Source organism: Protomyctophum parallelum (assembly GCF_964188405.1).
Source record: "Protomyctophum parallelum genome assembly, chromosome: 11".
In the NCBI taxonomy this organism is placed as follows: domain Eukaryota; kingdom Metazoa; phylum Chordata; class Actinopteri; order Myctophiformes; family Myctophidae; genus Protomyctophum; species Protomyctophum parallelum.
The window spans coordinates 6,319,453-6,339,552 of record NC_139707.1 but is presented as its reverse complement, the minus strand read 5'-3'; the positions used below and the strand labels follow the sequence as shown (position 1 = coordinate 6,339,552).

The 20,100-nt window shown below is 46.1% G+C and overlaps 1 protein-coding gene across 1 annotated transcript in view; it reads right to left on the bottom strand.

Moving 5' to 3' along the window:
• Positions 1 to 17,934: 17,934 nt before the first annotated feature.
• The window catches only part of LOC310866480 (5-hydroxytryptamine receptor 2A-like), a gene marked incomplete at its 3' end in the record, with an annotated part of 55,279 nt that continues 53,113 nt past the window's right edge, over positions 17,935 to 20,100 (bottom strand). The window contains exon 4 of the mRNA XM_083776101.1: positions 17,935 to 18,779. Within this exon, the coding sequence (XP_083632227.1) occupies positions 17,935 to 18,779 (845 nt within the window). The remainder of the gene's footprint in view (positions 18,780 to 20,100) is intronic.

The following is a 20,100-nucleotide window of genomic DNA, read 5'->3' as shown; positions in this document are numbered from 1 at the left end:
TACAGTCCACACCCATAGTTCTACTTTTTACAGAAATTATGATCATAAAACATGAATTTCATCAGACGACCTTGTCTTCCCATACATCACGCCACGTATAGATGGTAGTACAAAAAAAACAACAACATAAAAAAAGCAAAACGAAAAAAGGGGAAGGGGGGGGGGGGGGATACACACTCTTGTATACATTTTTCAAATAGCTCCGCATTTCTTCAATAATTTCCATCCAGTGCTCCTAGGAGGGTCAAAAGCAGCTAACCTTTTAGTTTGTGCTGTGCTGTCTTGACAGATCTGTCCGTCCGTCCGTCCGAGTGTCCTCTGTCCGAGTGTCCAAGGCTAGGAAGGGTGTTAGACTTTGCAGAGGGGATTAACTAGCCAAATAGGGGGACATTTTTCTTGTACGGCAAAAGGTTTTAATAAAGCGGTCTTGAAAATCAAATCAAAAATCTTTCTTACGGTGTCTCTCCCAATCTGCTCTGCTCCACAGTTACACGAGCCAAGGTGATGACCCCAGACGGCAAGGCAAAAGGGAGGAGTGTGGCATGCTGAGACAGGAGTGTTGCCCCCTTTCTCTTCATTACAGTCCATTATAGTAATATATAGTATGCAGCTTGGCAGGTTATCAGTGGAGCGGAGCAAGGACCTCGCTTCACCATTACTCTCAACAGACACATTACGTCTGCCTGCTATCTGAAACCACTTGCATGGAGGGCTCTGAATGCCATGGCCTGGCCCAGTGTGTGGAAGTCCAACCTCCCCCACCATATCAAGCTCAATTAGAGTTGTGTAGAGACTTCTGGTCGCCTACGCAGCTGTGAATGCTGGACCCCGAAGCCTGCTCTACAGAAGTACCTGCAGGCCACTGTGCTACATCAGAAAGTTGTGTCTAAACACCAACTGGGATGAACATAATGTTACCAACAAGCATCTGTATATGGGAGGGGCGATACCAGGGGTGAGTGGCAAGATGGCAGCCAGGAGAATGAAGCTGGTGGGTGCCATTGACACCGCAACCTCCCATGAACAGAGTACTGTCTATGGCCAGTTTGCCAGATGTATGGAGGACGGAGATGACCGGAGACGCAGATGGAGGGCTTATCCGAGGATGAACTAGAGAGAGGGGGGCTCTATCTCTATCCGTGGGTTCTAAACTTTGACGGCTCAAGGTAGGAACTTATTTTTTGTTTTTTTGCTGCTGCTTGTGCTTTATGTATGCTGTGTGTATACTATACTGTTGCTGTCATTTTGGGACCCAATGACTGGGTGGCAATGAAACATGTTCAGTGACTGTTTCTGGCTCTGGATTTGAAGGCCGATGGGAATCTAGAGTGTGTCTGTTGTGTTGTGTCTGTCGTTGAAGGTAGGGAGTTGTAATATGGTACAGTATACGTATGTGTGGTATATGTGGCTCTTTGTCACTTCAGTTATCAGTTATTATATGTTCAAGGCTGCTATTGCTTGCCTTTAACCCATTCTGACCTGAGATCAGATTCATACGAGGTTTCCACCGGACACACGCTGGTCTGACGAACCCATTCTGACCTGAGATTCTAAAAATGTCAGTCGTTCTTCGATTTTTTTCAAAAATAGCAGACCTACAAGCTCGTATCGCGCCACTCGGTGGCGCGATATGAGCTTGTAGATCTGCTATTTTTCAATAGCTAAAGCATAACATGATGCCGACACCAAAATGGGTGCCCGGTCAGAATGGGTTAAAGTTCAAGCCTGAGGTTTTTGGCTCAGTAAACACGTAAGCGAATAGTAAGCCCTATTTTATACTGTTTTTTAAACATCGCAGTGAGGGGCGCCCACTGTGGCTCCCACGTGAAGAATCATTTTGACTTTTAGAAGCCTGCACATATGGCAGAGTCACTTTCATTCATCACAGCTTTATTGTTACATCTTCAGTGTACAGGTACATAAGAGTAAAACATATTTTTGTTTGGCTTCCTTACATGCCTTATCCTTAAGGCATATAGATAGCATAATATTGAAACGACAACAAAGCACAGCAAACAAAGCGATAGAATAATGAGTGCTAGGAAAATAGTAACATACTGTACTGTATGTACATGTGCATGTTTTCCCAGTAGTAGCAGAGTTAGGTAAACTTTTTTTTGTGAACAGCAAAAATGTGAAACACAAACACACAAAGCTGGGCATAAGAGGAGGGGCTAGTGCCCCTCAAAAACACACTTCTTACATGACTGTAGATGAGAGGAGAGAGGAGCATTCGGCAGACACGGGAAATGACTAATCTGGAAAAGGAGAGGAGACGACGTGAGGAGAGATTAAGGAAGCAGCAGATAGATAGGTGGAGAGATATACGAGGCGACAAGCGATTAGGAGAGAGACGGACGCATAGGGTGAGAGAGGCGTGATGACAGCAGGGCTTAACCCATTCTGACCTGAGATCAGATTCATACGAGGTTTCCACTGGACACCCACTGGTCTGATGAACCCATTCTGACCTGAGATCGGATTCTAGAAATGTCAGTCGTTCTTCGATTTTTCAAAAATAGCAGACCTACAAGCTCGTATCGCGCCACTCAGTGGCGCGATACGAGCTTGTAGATCTGCTATTTTTCAATAGCTAAAGCATAACATGATGCTGACACCAAAATGGGTGCCCGTTCAGAATGGGTTAATATGGTATCACAGCAGTGTCGATTTCTGTCAATGTCACGGAGCGTTTTTGGTGACTAAAAAGTCATACTGCCTGCATGTTGTCACCTTGCTGCCATATGCACAGCCTCCTCTCCTCTCATCACCCACGGGCCCAAATTTCTCCCTTCTGATCCGTCTCCCTCCTACTACACATCTTGAAATGAGTCACCGCTCTCTGTCGATGCTTTATCTCTGCAGGGATTCGTGAGCCATCTTTAAAAAAAACTACGGCGTTCTGCTTAATAACACGACGTATCATAAAACTTGACATGGTCTTCACCTAATATTACCATTAGCAGGGAGTCTTCTTGTCTTCTTGAGTCGAGCAACGTTTTCTCCACCGCAGAGGAATCTATATTCCTGAACTGCTTCAGTCCATTTGCTCTGTAAGCTTATGCCTCCCGGCGAGGTATAACCTCAACTAAGGTCAGTCTGGTTTGTTCCCGTTCTTAAGACGCTTTATTCATATCACATTTGCAGCAACCAAAGTTGAACCAAAGTGCTGCACAAGAACAAATTAAATGGCAAACGGACAAGAACAGGAAAAGACAGAAGAGAATCTTTTTTGCAAGTGGGGCCAAGTCGCAAAGAATATATTGTGATGTCATGTGAAGCATGACAACAGTGACAACAGGGTGTTATTCTCAGACCGAGAACAATAGTGTGTTGCCTACAGTATAGCCAAACAAACAAGGAGGTTGGAGCGCACACCAGTAGTAAAGAGGTACTGACCGCGGGAGATAAAATTGACAGTATAGCAACCACACTACTTGGAAGCAAACAATTAAAAACTGACTCAACAGGAATATAAAACTTATCAAAGTATACAGCATTTCACAAATATATAACTAGAACTGTACTCTGTCGAGTGCCTACTTGCGTGCAGTGCGCAAGCAGAGCGCACAAGTACATAATGGGCTACTGTCGACTGACTCAACTGGCTGTCAATGGTGACGTAATTACTTGCCATCGAGATCTGCAAGTAAAACCTCTTCATGACTCTATCATTTTCTGTACGCCTCTCTGTAAAACATTAGAATTAAATACTAAAGTCGGGTTATAACTGGCCGTCAATGGTGACGTAATTACGAAATGTTTCAATATTGGTTAGCCAACAGGTATACTGTATGTATGTATTATGTAAGTTGTAAGTTGAAAAGTAGTATATTGTGGTCACTTGTGTTGTTTATGCGTCTGCCGTGGTGTATATATACTGATTTTGAGTATGACATAATTGAAGATATGTATCAATCAGCCCATCAGCCACTTTTTCAGCATATTTTTTAAAATGTTCAAAGACTGGGCAAATTGAATTTCCCTTGGGATTTTGTTCCAATCCTTATTTAAATGAGCTTCTACCTACCCTATGTCTCAGGTTTTTCACATCTCTTTCCTTGGTGGTATGTGGGAGGCTTGATCCACAGGTTAAGTTAGGAAATGATGAGATGATGATGGTCAGTCCAGCATTCATCACCACACATCGCCTTGGTCACCCTGACATTATGCTGTGCGCTTCTTGTTGTGGGAAATATGAAGACTCAAATCTATATAGTAAATGGTTCCATGCTCTTCACGATGACGTAGTTCAGTGGTTCCCAACATGTGTGCCGAGCAGTATAGCGAGAAAAGTCCCGGTGTGCCTTGGGATTTTGTGACAGCCACACGTTCTTATTGCAATATATACCGTACTAACTATGAATTACCTTTGGCTATGGGATGTAAAACGCAACTGCTTTGTGTCTAGGGGAGAGCAGGGACGAACGGTGCACCTTTTTCTAATGCCCTCCCTGCACCGAGATCAATACATTTAAAGGACAACTTTAGTTTTTTTCAACCAAGGTTCATGTTTTAGTTTGTTATTAGATAAAGTAAAAGATGAGTATTAATCTTTTTTCATTTGCTGCTTTCTTTCGTTTTAGGGATTTTAGCTGTTTTTGACAGGGGGGCGGGGGCATTCGAGCATGGGGCTAAATATGCATTTTTTAACACAATTTTATGGTGATTTCTTTTTTTATGGTTTACTATAGTCCTAATAAACGCCAGGAAATTACATCTGGCCACAGAAGATCACAGGATCTACTGAATGTGAAGGTAGCCTACTGGGGGAAGGCGTATACTGTGTGTATAGGCTCAATATGTCAGTTTGTCACATTCAATAGATCCTGTGATCTTTTGTGGCCAGATGTAATTTCTTGGCGTTTATTAGGACTATAGTAAACCATAAAAAAATAAATCACCGTAAAATTGTGTTAAAAAATACATATTTAGCCCCATGCTCGAATGCCCCCGCCCCCCTGTCAAAAACTGCTAAAATCCCTAAAACGAAAGAAAGCAGCAAATGAAAGAAAATGAACACTCACCTTTTAGTTTCTCTAATAACAACCTAAAACATGAACCGTGGTTGAAAAAAACTAAAGTTGTCCTTTAAAGTAACCAGATTTTTTTAAGATTCAAGATTTTGGTGAAACGAGTCACACCTGTTTTACTGCATTGCCTGGCTATTTCTCACCTCAGATGTTTTCAAATATTTACATAATGTTAGTGTACTGTTTAGGTTTAAAACGAGAATATGTGTAATGCACAGTCTGGCCCTCATCGTGAATAAGATTCACAACAGCTCAACAGTGTCTCCATATTGTAACAGCTGTGTGTGGAGGAACATAAGCTAGCCAGGACTCATCATGATTATTCATAAGCAATTACAGATGCAATCAGATGTTCTTTGACTGGAAGTAATTATGATTGGACTTTTAGGGATTTTTGACATTGAAATAGCCTAAACAATTTTCTTTTCTTCATAAAATGTTCAGAAGATTATAGATAATCTCTATCTATAACCACTTATGTGCTCTAAAAGTGTGAACATCATTATGTGTACCTTTCATGGCTCAAAGCCCTGTGCTGTACAGACGAGAGAGATGGAGCATTTTATTGAGCAAGCATTTCTCCATTTATACGTTTTTTATTTTTTTATGATGTCTGTTCCGGATAGCTCTGACATGTCTCTTGTTTACTATATGCTATAAAATGTCACAAACAAACAGCTAGGTCACAAACAGGCAGAGATTTCTATAGAAATATCTGCCTACGGTCATATATATATATATATATATATATATATATATATACACACACATACACATACACATACACATACACATACACATACACACACACACACTTTTATGTTTTGGCAAACTATGACCGTGCTCTTCGGAACTGCCGTTGCTGTTGATTCCATCTGTCTGACAAAGCTGAGATAAGGCCCTGAAAGGCTGGTGAACAGATTAGGGAGTGTATAGGCTTTTATCTCCTTCACAGCCGCGTTTTAGGAAGCATTATAGTACTGTAACTGCTGCGATAAAAGTGGTAAATGACATTGTGGAAGCTTTGGACGCAAAACTACTTTTTGGGGTGTTGCATCCACTCCTATAGGGACCTTTTGTGTGTCTCTGGCTGCGTCCCTGGGTGCGTCCCTGGCTGCGTCCCTGGGTGCGTCCCTGGGTCCGTCCCTGGGTCCGTCCCTGGGTCCGTCCCTGGGTCCGTCCCTGGGTCCGTCCCTGGGTCCGTCCCTGGGTCCGTCCCTGGGTCCGTCCCTGGCTGCGTCTCTGGGTCCGTCCCTGGGTCCGTCCCTGGGTCCGTCCCTGGCTGCGTCCCTGGGTCCGTCCCTGGGTCCGTCCCTGGGTCCGTCCCTGGGTCCGTCCCTGGGTCCGTCCCTGGGTCCGTCCCTGGGTCCGTCCCTGGGTCCGTCCCTGGCTGCGTCTCTGGGTCCGTCCCTGGGTCCGTCCCTGGGTCCGTCCCTGGCTGCGTCCCTGGGTCCGTCCCTGGGTCCGTCCCTGGGTCCGTCCCTGGGTCTGTCCCTGGGTCCGTCCCTGGGTCCGTCCCTGGGTCCGTCCCTGGGTCCGTCCCTGGGTCCGTCCCTGGCTGCGTCCCTGGGTCCGTCCCTGGGTCCGTCCCTGGCTGCGTCCCTGGGTCCGTCCCTGGGTCCGTCCCTGGGTCCGTCCCTGGGTCCGTCCCTGGGTCCGTCCCTGGGTGCGTCCCTGGGTCCGTCCCTGGGTCCGGCCCTGGGTCCGTCCCTGGCTGCGTCTCTGGGTCCGTCCCTGGGTCCGTCCCTGGGTCCGTCCCTGGGTCCGTCCCTGGGTCCGTCCCTGGGTGCGTCCCTGGGTCCGTCCCTGGGTCCGTCCCTGGGTCCGTCCCTGGGTCCGTCCCTGGCTGCGTCCCTGGGTCCGTCCCTGGGTCCGTCCCTGGGTCCGTCCCTGGCTGCGTCCCTGGGTCCGTCCCTGGCTGCGTCCCTGGGTCCGTCCCTGGGTCCGTCCCTGGGTCCGTCCCTGGCTGCGTCCCTGGGTCCGTCCCTGGGTCCGTCCCTGGCTGCGTCCCTGGGTCCGTCCCTGGGTGCGTCCCTGGCTGCGTCCCTGGGTCCGTCCCTGGGTCCGTCCCTGGGTCCGTCCCTGGGTGCGTCCCTGGCTGCGTCCCTGGGTCCGTCCCTGGGTGCGTCCCTGGGTCCGTCCCTGGGTCCGTCCCTGGGTCCGTCCCTGGGTCCGTCCCTGGGTCCGTCCCTGGGTCCGTCCCTGGGTCCGTCCCTGGCTGCGTCCCTGGGTCCGTCCCTGGCTGCGTCCCTGGGTGCGTCCCTGGGTCCGTCCCTGGGTCCGTCCCTGGCTGCGTCCCTGGCTGCGTCCCTGGGTCCGTCCCTGGGTCCGTCCCTGGGTCCGTCCCTGGGTCCGTCCCTGGGTCCGTCCCTGGGTCCGTCCCTGGGTGCGTCCCTGGGTCCGTCCCTGGGTCCGTCCCTGGCTGCGTCCCTGGCTGCGTCCCTGGGTCCGTCCCTGGGTCCGTCCCTGGGTCCGTCCCTGGGTCCGTCCCTGGGTCCGTCCCTGGGTCCGTCCCTGGGTCCGTCCCTGGGTCCGTCCCTGGGTCCGTCCCTGGCTGCGTCCCTGGGTCCGTCCCTGGCTGCGTCCCTGGGTCCGTCCCTGGCTGCGTCCCTGGGTCCGTCCCTGGGTCCGTCCCTGGGTCCGTCCCTGGGTCCGTCCCTGGGTCCGTCCCTGGGTGGGTACCTTGGCTGGCTGTGTCTGAGCACGAAAACAGCATGCTCGGTTGGTTTCCATCACCAAGTGTAACTGTTAAGCTATATAGTATATACTCACCAAAACACAACATAATGACACGTGCCATTGTCATCATCAACACAAGGAAGGGGACTCCCAGACAGAAATACACTCCCCTTAGGGGAGTGTATTTCTGTCTGAGAACTGTCTGTGTGTACACATAAGTCAATCCCAGTCACGACAGCGACAGCTGACTAACTTTTCACAACAGCAATTTCCTCTGAGAACAAAGCCTGGCCGCTGGCTGTATATAGATGGATTATATGCGTCACACAGCGATTTGTCAGACTTTCACACATCCATCATCATCAATGATGGATCATCACACACCTGAACAGTGCTGGACCAGAGAGTGCTGTGAAGCCAGAGTGGCGACGACGTCCCAACGGTTCAGAATCAGAATCCTGTTTCTGCAGCCTCACGCTACAGAAACAGAAGATAGGCTCCTGCCACATGGGCCTCAAAGCTAACTATCTTTTAAGACCCACAACATATTTTGTTCTATGACTATGTAAACACGAAATATCTCAAAAGAATGAAGAGGGTCTCTACTTTCACTGGGGCCTCATGACTAACTATCTTTCAAGAGTAAAAGACCCACAACATAATTTTGTTCTATTGACTATGTAAACACAAAATATCTCAAAAGAATGAAGAGAGTCTACTTTCACTGGGGGGAAAGCGTGTTTCCATGAGGTTACGTTCTTTTATTGGCAGTTGAATATAGCTTGTTTTCACCGAAAACGCTGTCTGGGAACAGAATCAAATAACATTTAAATTAAAACAATTGAAATTGACCAAAATGCTGTACGGGGTGAGATAAAAAGTTAGTGGCGTGGAGAGGGCATCATGTGCGCCGAGGGGCGCGGCGTGGAGAGGGCATCATGTGCGCTGGCTGGTTGGAGCGCAACAGCCTCAGTAGTATGGCATATTGTCTGTACTCTGTGCACTCTTGATTTTCTGTCCAGTCCTACGTGTACGGTATAGGCTGGCGATTGTGGCGAATTATATCCGTTAATATAGAGAGAGCTGTAAAGGGGATAATGTCTATGGTCAGTATGGTGTATATCATTCTTGTTTTTAACCATAGACTTAATTAATATGGGCCATGAATGACGGTAGGCAGTAATATAAAGTAACCAACTTGCGCAAGCATTCAAAAATGGGTTTTAATTGTCGTGTAATGGAAAATAGCGTAAAAAGTAACTTTCTCAGAAGGTAATTTGTATCTTAACAGGATTAGTTTTATGGGCGGTAATCCATTAAACTAACGACGTTACTTACAAGAATAACGATGCCCAACACTGGTTAATAAATCGGTAGAAGGATGTTGAGGTTGGAACCACTGCAGGCAGGAGGCCTAGAGGAAGACCAAAGAGAAGATGTATGGATGTAGTGAAAGAGGGCATGAAGTTAGTTGGTGTGAGAGAAGAGGAGGCAGAGGACAGGGTGAGATGGAGGCGACCCCTGAAGGGAACAGCTGAATGGAAAAGAAGATTCTGTTAGGATTCTATTGCAGTGATTTTCATCACTCGGTGGTGAAATGCCTTGAATTAGATTTGCTCTTGATACATGTTCTCATGTTTCAATTGTATTCTTTTTTTCATACTTTATCTTTTTGTCTTTGTCTTTGTTGTCTCCACCAGGCCGAAGGCATGGAGAGAGAGTATGTTTTGTGTGTGTGTGTCCGTCCGTCTGTTACCAGCTAATCTCCGGCACTGTTAACCCGGTCGATGCAACATTTTGCACACACACTCAATGGAGGCCAACAATGAACCTCTGCCCCAAATTTTTCAGAACGGCCTGTTATAGCGCCACCAGGAGGCCGACTTAAACAAAAAAAATGATATTACTCCTCCAGGCAGATTCTGCCCAAAAATCCTTAAATCAATCATCACAAAATGCCTTAAATCATGAACGGAGCGTGCAATTTACATGAAATCTTTCACAGACTTTCCTACTAGGCTGAGGAATATATCCCACCCTTTTCACATTGGCCTGTTATAGCACCACCAACAGGTGGATTTTTGCTAAACACATTTTTGGAACAAAATGCCTCAAATCACCCAATTGCCATCCAAGGCGTAAGTCGTAAGAAGAAATGGCACCCTTTTCACATTGGCCTATTATAGCGCCACCAGGAGGCCACAACCTCCTTGGTGGAGACCTGTGCCCCGAGGGGCACTTTATCTAGTTGTATGATCTTCTCCCTCTCAACTTCAGTGTTCTATTATGTTTCTATGGCTTATTGTGTGTATTGCGTGCTGTATTGCATCGTTTTATTTCCTTCTTCTTCTTCTTGCTTGGCCTCTGTTAAAGCTGCTTGCAGTTATATTCTCTGTGTTGTATTGTTACGGTTTTGTTAGCAAAGTCCCGTGGAACATATGCAACCATTCCACTGCTTAATTGTGCTTGCATGCATGAGAGTGAGTGACAAATAAACCCTCTTCAATTTTGTCATGTTCATCCCAACACAGACAAACAATACTTCAGACCTCCATACTTCATACTTCAGACCATCTGTTTTACTTTAATGATAAAAAAACAAACGGGAACAAGATATTCCATCACAAAACAAAAAAAAATTGGCGATATTCACGTCAAAGTTCAAAATGGGCAAAAGTGAAATAAAAACATTTGTTTTTAGTAATCAAAAACAGGAAAAATAAATAACAAAAAGAAAAGTCATGTTTGAAGTCCCAAAGCTACAATATCACAATGTGTGTCAATAGTGTCAACACTGGTGCAACAATGTCACGACAAAAGAACAGAGGGGGGGGGGGGGGGGGGGGGGGCAGGAAATGTTGAGTCTACTGTACACGCCTGACTTCCGCGGAATTCATTGTCTCCACCAGGCCGAAGGCATGGGGAGAAAGTATGTTTTGCACTCCGTCCATGTGTGTGTGTGCGTACGTGTGTCCATCCATCCGTCCGTCCGTCCGTCCGTCCGTTACCAGCTAATCTCTGGCACCGTTGGTCCGATCCATGCCAAACTTTGCACACACATTCCCTGGATGACATTTTCCAGAACGGCCTGTTATAGCGCCACCAGGAGGCCGACTTTTGTAAAAAAAAAAAAAGATATTACTCCTCCATATTTTGTCCAAAAATCCCGCAAATCGTTACACAGTATCTCTATAGTCATGTGATCAAGACAGATCTGTCTGATCCCTTATTGGCTAACAGTGGCTTTCAACATTTGCAGGATTGGCCCGATTTGAACAAAAAGCCTCAAATCATGAATGCAGTGTGCAATTTACGTGAAATCGAATCGAATAGGCGAAGGAATATATCCACCCTTTTCACATTGGCCTGTCACAGCGCCAACAACAGGTGGATTTTAGCAAAACACATTTTTGGAACAAAATGCCTCAAATCATCTAATTGCCAGGAGACCACAACCTGACCTGTCCTGGTGGAGACCTGTGCCCAGAGGGGCACTTTTTTCTACTTTGAACTGCGTCTGTTCACCCTGATCTACGTACTGTTGTAGGCATCGCGTTCTATGACAGAGAATGGGGGGCTGTTCTGTGTTTTTGTGAGGTGTCCACTGCATGATTCTAAACTTGTATGTCCGTCTATAGACATGGTAATTAATGCCCAGCCTGTGGATAGTCTGGTGACACTGACACCAGGTTACTCCGTGGTGGTATAATACAAGGGACAGAGAATCGCAGCTTGGCACACACGACAGATGACGCTCCAGAATGCAGTCTTGTAACACGTGATATAATTTGATTTGGGCAGGGGCGCGGAAATTTCGATTTTCCGGATTTCACAGCAAAACACAAGTAGCCACAGCAAAGCCAGCCAGCCTTACCTGTTGTGTGTGCTTGAGGGCACAATAACCAGTGTCTGCCTGCAGCCTGCTTACTGCATATTCTCATACTACATGCTGAGACATCGGGCATGATCGTCCTAATCTTACCATTGATGATTGACAACGTAGGCTATTCAACTAATATCATATGGACTCAACTGTTCACTCTTTGTTTTCAACAGTTTGAAAAAAGTTCCCAAAGATCCAGGCTCCAGTACAGCCGTTTACATCTGACTGTCACTTTAGGTTACCTAATCCCCTACGTATTCCCATCAGTGTGCATAGTTGTCATTACAACAGTCAAAGGGTTTTATTCCTGTACAAATAAAAAATAATGAAAATAAAAAATAAACTAATCAAATAAACAAAGCAAGCACGCAATTGACTACTAATATGACTGCCTATGCATTGTTTGGGGACAGGTTTTCAAAAAGTGTACCCCTGAAGAAAATATGTACCCTGATATTAATGCCAAATGCTCTATCTAACTGGGGGGAAAAAATCAATGTCCCCAAGCGATAGAAGCAAAAAGAATAACTCTCCCTAGGGGTGACAATCACCATCGTTGATATGCTGAATACTTGAATAGACTCTCTCTCTCTCTCTCTCTCTCTCTCTGGGTCATTCACTCTCTGTGTTGAAGGTTAACGACCATCATTGTCTCATTGATTGACTAAACAACTCCAACTACATCTCTCTCTCTGACTTGCACTGAGAGCTTTGTAATGACAATATAGGCTACCTGACTGTTTGATTTACACAGATTTGCTGCTATACTAACTTGATCTCCAGTGCAGTGGAAGCCAGTGGTACATCTATGTGCTCAGTAAGGGGGAAAAGATTAAAACAAAACTTTGGGGCATATCCCTCCTCATGAAACTGAGGGGGTCGATCCCTCTCTGGATTTGGGTGTGTTCTAAATAAAGTGTTTGTGTTGATTATCGTGTATTAATCTACAGTAATTATAAGTAAGTAAGTAAGTAAGTAAGTAGCCTTGCAGAGCCATGAGGCCCATAGGGCAGGAGCCTATCTCCTGTAGCGTGAGGCAGCTTGGTGTACAAGTACACCCCCTGGACATGACGCTAGTATGTTGCAGGGACTTACACCCCAATACAACCCTTGATGCTGAGTGTCAAGCAGGGAGGTACTGGGTCCCATTTCCCCGGCCGGGGATTGAACCCCAAACTCCCAGTCTCAGGGCGGACACTCTAACCACAAGGCCACTGAGCTTGTAATTATAGTAAACTAATACTATTATACTAAAAAGGATAAAGCTTTTTCCAGTACAATAATGTTTCAAGTTTACACATACAAATAAATTACATTAATCAGTGCACTGCAGATCAAACGGCAGTGACAAACTAAGAACTTTGTGCAAAATGTATCGGGTCTCTGAGACCCTTTGAGACCAATGGCAGACGAGGCGGTTCTTTGTCTATAGACAGACGTCATTTAGAACCATGTGGGTCCACCAGAGGAAAACGGGGAAGGGACCATGCTTTTTACATTTTTGTTCAAGGGTGGGGGGCGTGGGGGTACTGTTTTTGTCTGTAGTTCAGAGGTGGGTCATACAATTTTGTATGGATAAAAAAAAAAAAAAAAAAAGGTATTACAGTATGCACTATAAATACTAGTATTTATCGGCCCACCGACTACTTTAATGTGCAAAAAGAGGCACGCTGTAAACTTCAAACTGAGACTGGATTCAATCCAGTGTTCATCGTCATTTGGTGGAGGAGGGTCAAGAAAAATAGATTGGTCACAGCGAGGGTCATGCCTGTTTAATAGTGCTCTTTAAAATCCTTAAGCGACCACTGACACAAAAAGACAGACATGAGAACAACAGAACAGTTTAGCTATATCGTTCTCGTGCTGTGGCCCCGTCACGTCCATCAATGTGGGTAACACTGACACTGACCAATGAGCAATCTATTATGGGAAATAATGAAATTACAGAGACAAAATAAATGAAATCATTCATTTGGCCATTCAACAGGAACTTTGTCCAGTAATGGTCGCTCCTGAGAGGCGTGAGTCCGCCGCATTCCGGTGTTTTCAGCCCTCAGCTATATCTGTGAGAAATACAGGGGGTTGGGCCATGCATCCAGCAAGCCCAACCCAGTAGTCACTTTCAGTGGCACCACACAAAGCCACGAGCCGTGCTATGAGCTGTCTGCTGGAATGCTTTTCCAGAGTCTACTACAGGGTTCCCCAATTCATTTAATTTAGATTATTCCAGGGGTCACAAGGGGGCGCTCCGCGGGCCGCAAATGGCCCGCGGGCCGCCTATTGGGGAACCCTGGTCTACTACATTATAACACGCCCAACTCATGTAAAAGAAAAGGAAAAACCCAGCCCACTAGGGGAGGGGTAAGAAACGCCCTGCCCAGTAAGAGAAGGGGCGAGGCTTCCCTCCCATATTTCTCAGCGATATAGCTGAGGGCTGATTTCACCCAAAACCCAGTCCGCCTGCAGACCCTTTCCCCCTCAAACGACTCAGGACTCCAATCCCCCCCCCCCCCCCCCCCCCAAAGAAAGAGGGATTATGGGACACCATAATAATAAGATACCATGGCTTAGTGACATAATCAGAGTAGAAAAGTAAATCTATCCATGGTAGGCATTCTGTATGTTCTAAATGTACAGTACGCCTACTTGGATAGAACGGAATACAGCCCACATCCTCCAGCATTTATAGCTTGGAGACTAAATGGTTTGAAGCATTCAGAATCTATGTTCGCCTTTTAATACCTTTTGTAAAGACGTGGATGAAATGATATCACCATTGCCACAAATGGTGAACGTCAACATGTAATGTTGTGTTCTGTGTGAATGCAACCCGCCCCCACAAAGAAGGCCATGAATGAGTTGGCTTTCGGCTTAACACTAGCATGTTAAAGGGGGAAAACCAGGGGGGCAGTCAGCCAGATATTTCGTGAAGCCTCATTTGAAATCGGTAGTTCATATAATGGCCTGTTGTGGCGCTGGACTGGACCCAAAAAGCCCCATAGCTCCATAGAGGCCCATGTATTTTGGCCCAACTTCACCTAGACTGTATTACCTTAATAAACATGGTCATGAATACTTTCTGCTTCCAGTCACTAGTTTAAAGTCTCATTTCTAATGTCATAATATTCTTTTTGGAAAATTATGGTCCCATTTATTTAAAAAAAATGACCATAAAGTCGCGCATGTTCTGAGGGGCGTGGCTACCGTTACAGTCTATGATCGGGATTCCCCTCCCACTCGAGTCAAAATAAAAACCAACGGAGAAGAAGGGGGGAAGTCCCGCCTCGTTGTCTGGGCCAGCCAATGGCCAGCTGGTCCAAAAGGGAGCCAGCCAATGGCCAGCTGGTCCAAAACGGATCTAGAAAGATGGCGACTTACAGTGCATTAGAATGCAAGGGATTTCAGGCTTCATTTTACGTTCATGTTAGACCCGGGGAACGCTTTGTCCATATTTTTTACAGTCTATGGGGAAAACAGACAACTAACATGTCACAAATAAGTGTTCTGCTCGACAGCACTGCCAGTCTGCCACCTTTGAGCGGAGGGGCAGTCATTTAGCACGCTATTTTCGGCAGCAGTCGACAGCTTCCCCTCTGTACAATTGTCAGTGTTAATTTAACTCCGAGTGTTTAAATGTCACATTGTGGTTACATTTTTACAAATGGATACATTAACGCAGAGGGTTTTACGGTTATTATATTTTGTGCATTTCATTTTCCTCCGCTTCATCTCAGATTTTATGCAACAACCTGTTACATAAAATCGTGTTAAAATCAAATGAAAGAAGATGGAAACAGCATTTTGGCCCAGTTCACTATGAAATTATATTGTTTATTCTTTTTGTACAATGACAGACCACACCAATCACTGTAAAGCCTAATTTAATCTTCATTTATAATCCTTTGTACCAAAATAGGCTCGAAACACTTCACGGTGTGTTGTGAGCCTGTAAATCGACATTTCTTTGCCGTGTGACACCACTGTACCGTACGACAAAGAAAAACTACAGTAGGCTCTAGTCTATACTATAAGATGAAGCACAGTGAAGTATAATGGTTAAGTACTACACATAGTGCAATGACTCTCATAGATTTTCCAATTAATAAACTCTCCCACCCTGAGCTATGCCTTAAACTGTCCCCATATAAATATATTATCTTTCTGTTACAACATTGCGCAAAAAACACGTTTCCATTACTCTTTGACCAAATTCTGTCATTTTTGTACTTTTTGGCCATGTAACTTTTAAATACTTTTGCGCGCGGGTGAAACGTTGGACTATACAGGTATATTCTGATGGCATAATGTGCATTTTAACTTCATTAACCCTCTGCTACAGCACATAGTAGGGTTACATTACAGAATCCTGTGTCCTTGTATGTGTGAACTTCTCAGACGCGATCAAACAATCAATTTGATTCTCATTGCTTCTCAAAAGTCTAAAGCAGTGGTTCTCAACCAGTGGTCCAGGGACCACCAGTGGTCCATGAGGGGGTTCCAGGTCGTCCCCAGCTAAATGGAGAGTTGGTAACCTAACTCCACCCTTATAGATCTCTAACTCTTGAGAGCGTAAAATGACGCTCTCAGGAGTACATTATTGTTAAACATCTGTATTACTGAATTTACAAGAAGTCTATACAATTAAATAATGTAGAATAATTGTTATTTTGATCAACGCCTGTTTAATTGTCCTATGGTGCAACACCAATACAGCATGGAATTGTTGGCAAAAATGTTACACAATATTCTAAGTTTTGGGTCTGAGAGGCTAAATAAAATCTCATCAAATGGTGGTCTGTGGCTTAAATGCAGAATAAATAATGGGCCTTGATGTGAAAAAGGTGAAAACCACTGCTCTAAACTAAAGACATTCTGGAATGGTTCTCATGATGCCAGAACACGCCATTCCCTTTCCAAACTGAAGGCATCAGTCCCCGTCTCCATTGGCCAGAAATGTTGCCTTATATGCAATATGCACCATCGCTGTTTTACGGCCAAGCTACACCGGGCACGTGTGCGTTTGACGTAAGCGCACTGCGCACACAAAGTATGCGTGCAAAATGCCCCGGCTACACCAGATCTGTGGTGCGCGGGAGATTTGTGCAGGACCTTCCGGGAGGATATATAGATACACGCGCATGGGGGCATACACACGTAAAAAAAAATAGAACCGATCCTATTTTTAGAGCACGCGTATCCGTGGCCCGTGGTATCCGTGCGTCTGGTGTAGCTGGTATCATTGACATATATTGGTCCTATCCAAACGCACTGTACGCGCGCAGTAAACGCATTCGCACTGCGCGCACAAACGCGCTCAAAATCGCCCGGTGTAGCCCCGGCCGTAAGCCCTCCTTTTTATATACTTTACATCATGCCGGTAAACAATAAACCAGACTAAACAAATCTGTGTTCTCCGTTGTAAACTATACATTTATCTCACATAATACTTGTATGCGCAAGAAATACAAAATATAGATTCATGTAAGGTATGTGCGTGTCTCACAATACTGTAACGAACCCTGGTCCACGAGGGTAGAAGTGTCTGTCCATTTGTACACTCTTGTACACTGAAGGCTTTACTGTGCTCTCTCTGACTCTGGTCAGTCTCTGACCACTGCAGGCTGCAGAGCCTTTACTTCCCACATCGGAAGATCCGGCAAAGGTGTCCGAAAATACCAATCCAATCCCTGCTGAAACACCAGTGGAAACCGAGGCCACCCTGGGCTGGCTTATCTTCCCGGGCAGAGATGCCTGCGACACTCGATTGGAGCAAAGAGTGTGGATATGTGTGTAGCACATATTTCACTCTAAATGCTCTCCTCCACAAAGCAGGTCTCCTCACCGTGGTTGTATAGACGTCAGTGTGCAAGTCCCTGATATCATCAGTTCCTCCTAAACATTATGGTTACTGGCTGCCTTTATATTTATAATTTATGTTATGGCAGCATGCTTCAAAGGAAGTCATATTTTATCCAGTTTGCCTATACCAAACAAGTCCTCTGTGGATGAACATAATTTTATATTTCAACTCCACTTTGAGTGCTGACTGTTAGATCCCGTCCACTGTATACAGTGCTGGAATGATGAGTTTACCACCTGGATCTGAAATAATACTAGGAAATAAAACAAAATGGAGGTACAAGGGCTGCTGAAACAAAGGCAGTGCATTTGTTCGTTTGTTCCACAGTTACGTCAGTTTTGGCTAAACTTAGTTCCCGCAAGAAGTATGCTGCAGCCAATTAGTCGGACTCAAACCACTGACACTTTTATTTTTTAACTGTATTCCACAGTAAAAATGCATTCAACTCGAACCACTCACAGGGTTTTCCTGTGCACTTTTCACACGCAGCTCTCCTTCTTGTCCTTGTCCCACTGGGATTTGTCCACCTGTCCCGACCCGGGTACAGAGTACTCCTTCGTGTCCTTCCTAGGGTGCACCCCATTCCGTCCCCCGTCCCCCATGTCCCTCATGTCCCCCAGGGGCAGCTGGCTGGAACTGTAGGCCAGCGGAGGGATGGTGTTGACCAGGATGAGCTGCAGGGGCTTCCTCTCCGGCTGGTACTGGCAGCGGACGTACCGCGAGAAGGCCGCCCGGTACGTCTTGTTGAACAGCGTGTACACCAGCGGGTTGACGGCGGACGACAGGTAGCCCACCCACACGAAGACGTTCAGCAGGCCGCCCATCACCACGGGGTCACACACCGCGGGGTCACACACCACCGCCAGCACGTTGGTGATGAAGAAGGGGCACCACATGACCACGAAGAGGAAGAACACGATGCCGAGGACCTTGGACGCCTTCTGCTCGTTGCTGATGGACTGCATGGTGCGGCGCCCGGCGTGCGACGGCCCCGAGACGCTCCGCCGCAGTTCGCCGCCGCTCCCTCGGCTGAGGGAGCGTCGGAAGAGCTTCTCGGAGGACAGTGAGGCCTGGGGCATGAAGCCCAGGGTCAGCGTGGCGCTCCACTTGGGCCTGGCGACCAGCTGGTCCAGGCACTGGGTGACCTCGTTCTGGAGGGCGTGGATGGTCAGGAAGTAGGTGACCACCATGATGATGAGGGGGATGAAGAAGGCCACGAAGGAGCCGACCAGCACGAAGCTGTCGTCCGTCAGCAGGCAGCTGCCATCTTTGAAGACCTTGGAGTGGTCCCTCAGACCCAGCACTGGAATGGGCATGGAGATGCCTGCAGAGAGGAAGAGGAGGGTTGAGGGATGGAGGGAGGGAGGGAGGGAGGGGAGAGGTAGGAAGAGAACACACAAAGGAGAGGGAGAAAGAAGAGTGTCACTGTTGCGCAGGCTAACACACACACACACACACACACACACACACACACACACACACACACACACACACACACACACACACACACACACACACACACACACACACACACACACACACACACACACACACAGACACACACACACACACACACACACGTCAGGGAGGAGTGCATTTCAAATAATTGCCAATGATTACAATACAAAACTAGTTCATAGTGCAGTGAAAATGTCTTTGTTTTAATGCTTGTGCTATACCGTTTTGACCAGGGCTTACTTGGCCAAAAGAGTCATTCTCAATGTAACTAAAGGTTAACATGAATCAAATTAATCAAATGAAAGGATTTTGTACAACATTGCAAACAGGGTCCTCTGCAGATTTCAATTTTGCAACAGAAACATAACGTTCTGAGTATGTAGGTATTTGTGGGAAGGTTGGAGAATGAAAAGGCACACCAGGACTTTTCATTGTGAAATTACTACATTATTTAGCATTTCTTGAAATATTGTCACACTGAATACAAAGGGAGGATTTGTAGTCCCAACCCTGGCCAATAACAATCAAAACCTGTCATGTTTTCCTTTTCACTAAATTGATTCTGTTGGAGCAGTAGGCTATAATGATGGTATTAAATCTCCCCATGGGCCTGGCTGGGCTGAGATAAGCAGTGCAATCTTCCCCTCACTTACACTACTATTCATTATTGGCTCATAACATTTTGGAGAATAAGACAAAATCAAGGTCAAGGAAAACTTTATTGTCCCTGGTGGGCGATTTGTTGCACAGCCAGCTGTAACTATAATCACCATTACACAAACAATTCACACAAGAAACAGCAGTGTTATTTAAAAGGGCAATAAGGCCTGCAGTTATTTCTTTAGTCTTTTTCCTTTTTTCGGCAAACACTGCTGTGCGTGCGTGTGCGGAGATGAAAGGGAGTGAGGCGAGCAGGGGAAACGTTTTCTTATTGACTATCTAGCACATTGTTTGGTCGCATTCCGGTTGTTCATGCCGTAAAATGGCGGCGTTTCGAGAATATAAGGGCATGTTATTTAAATGACGGTTGGTTTCAGCTGTGACATTATAAAATCTCCGACCAAATGTATGCTAATATTGGCTGTGTAGGATCACTTGATAAATCCATTTGTATCCAGAGTTACAGACCCATGAGCATCCCTTTGGTTCCAAAATATCATTTAGCTGGGGACCCCCTGGAACTCCCT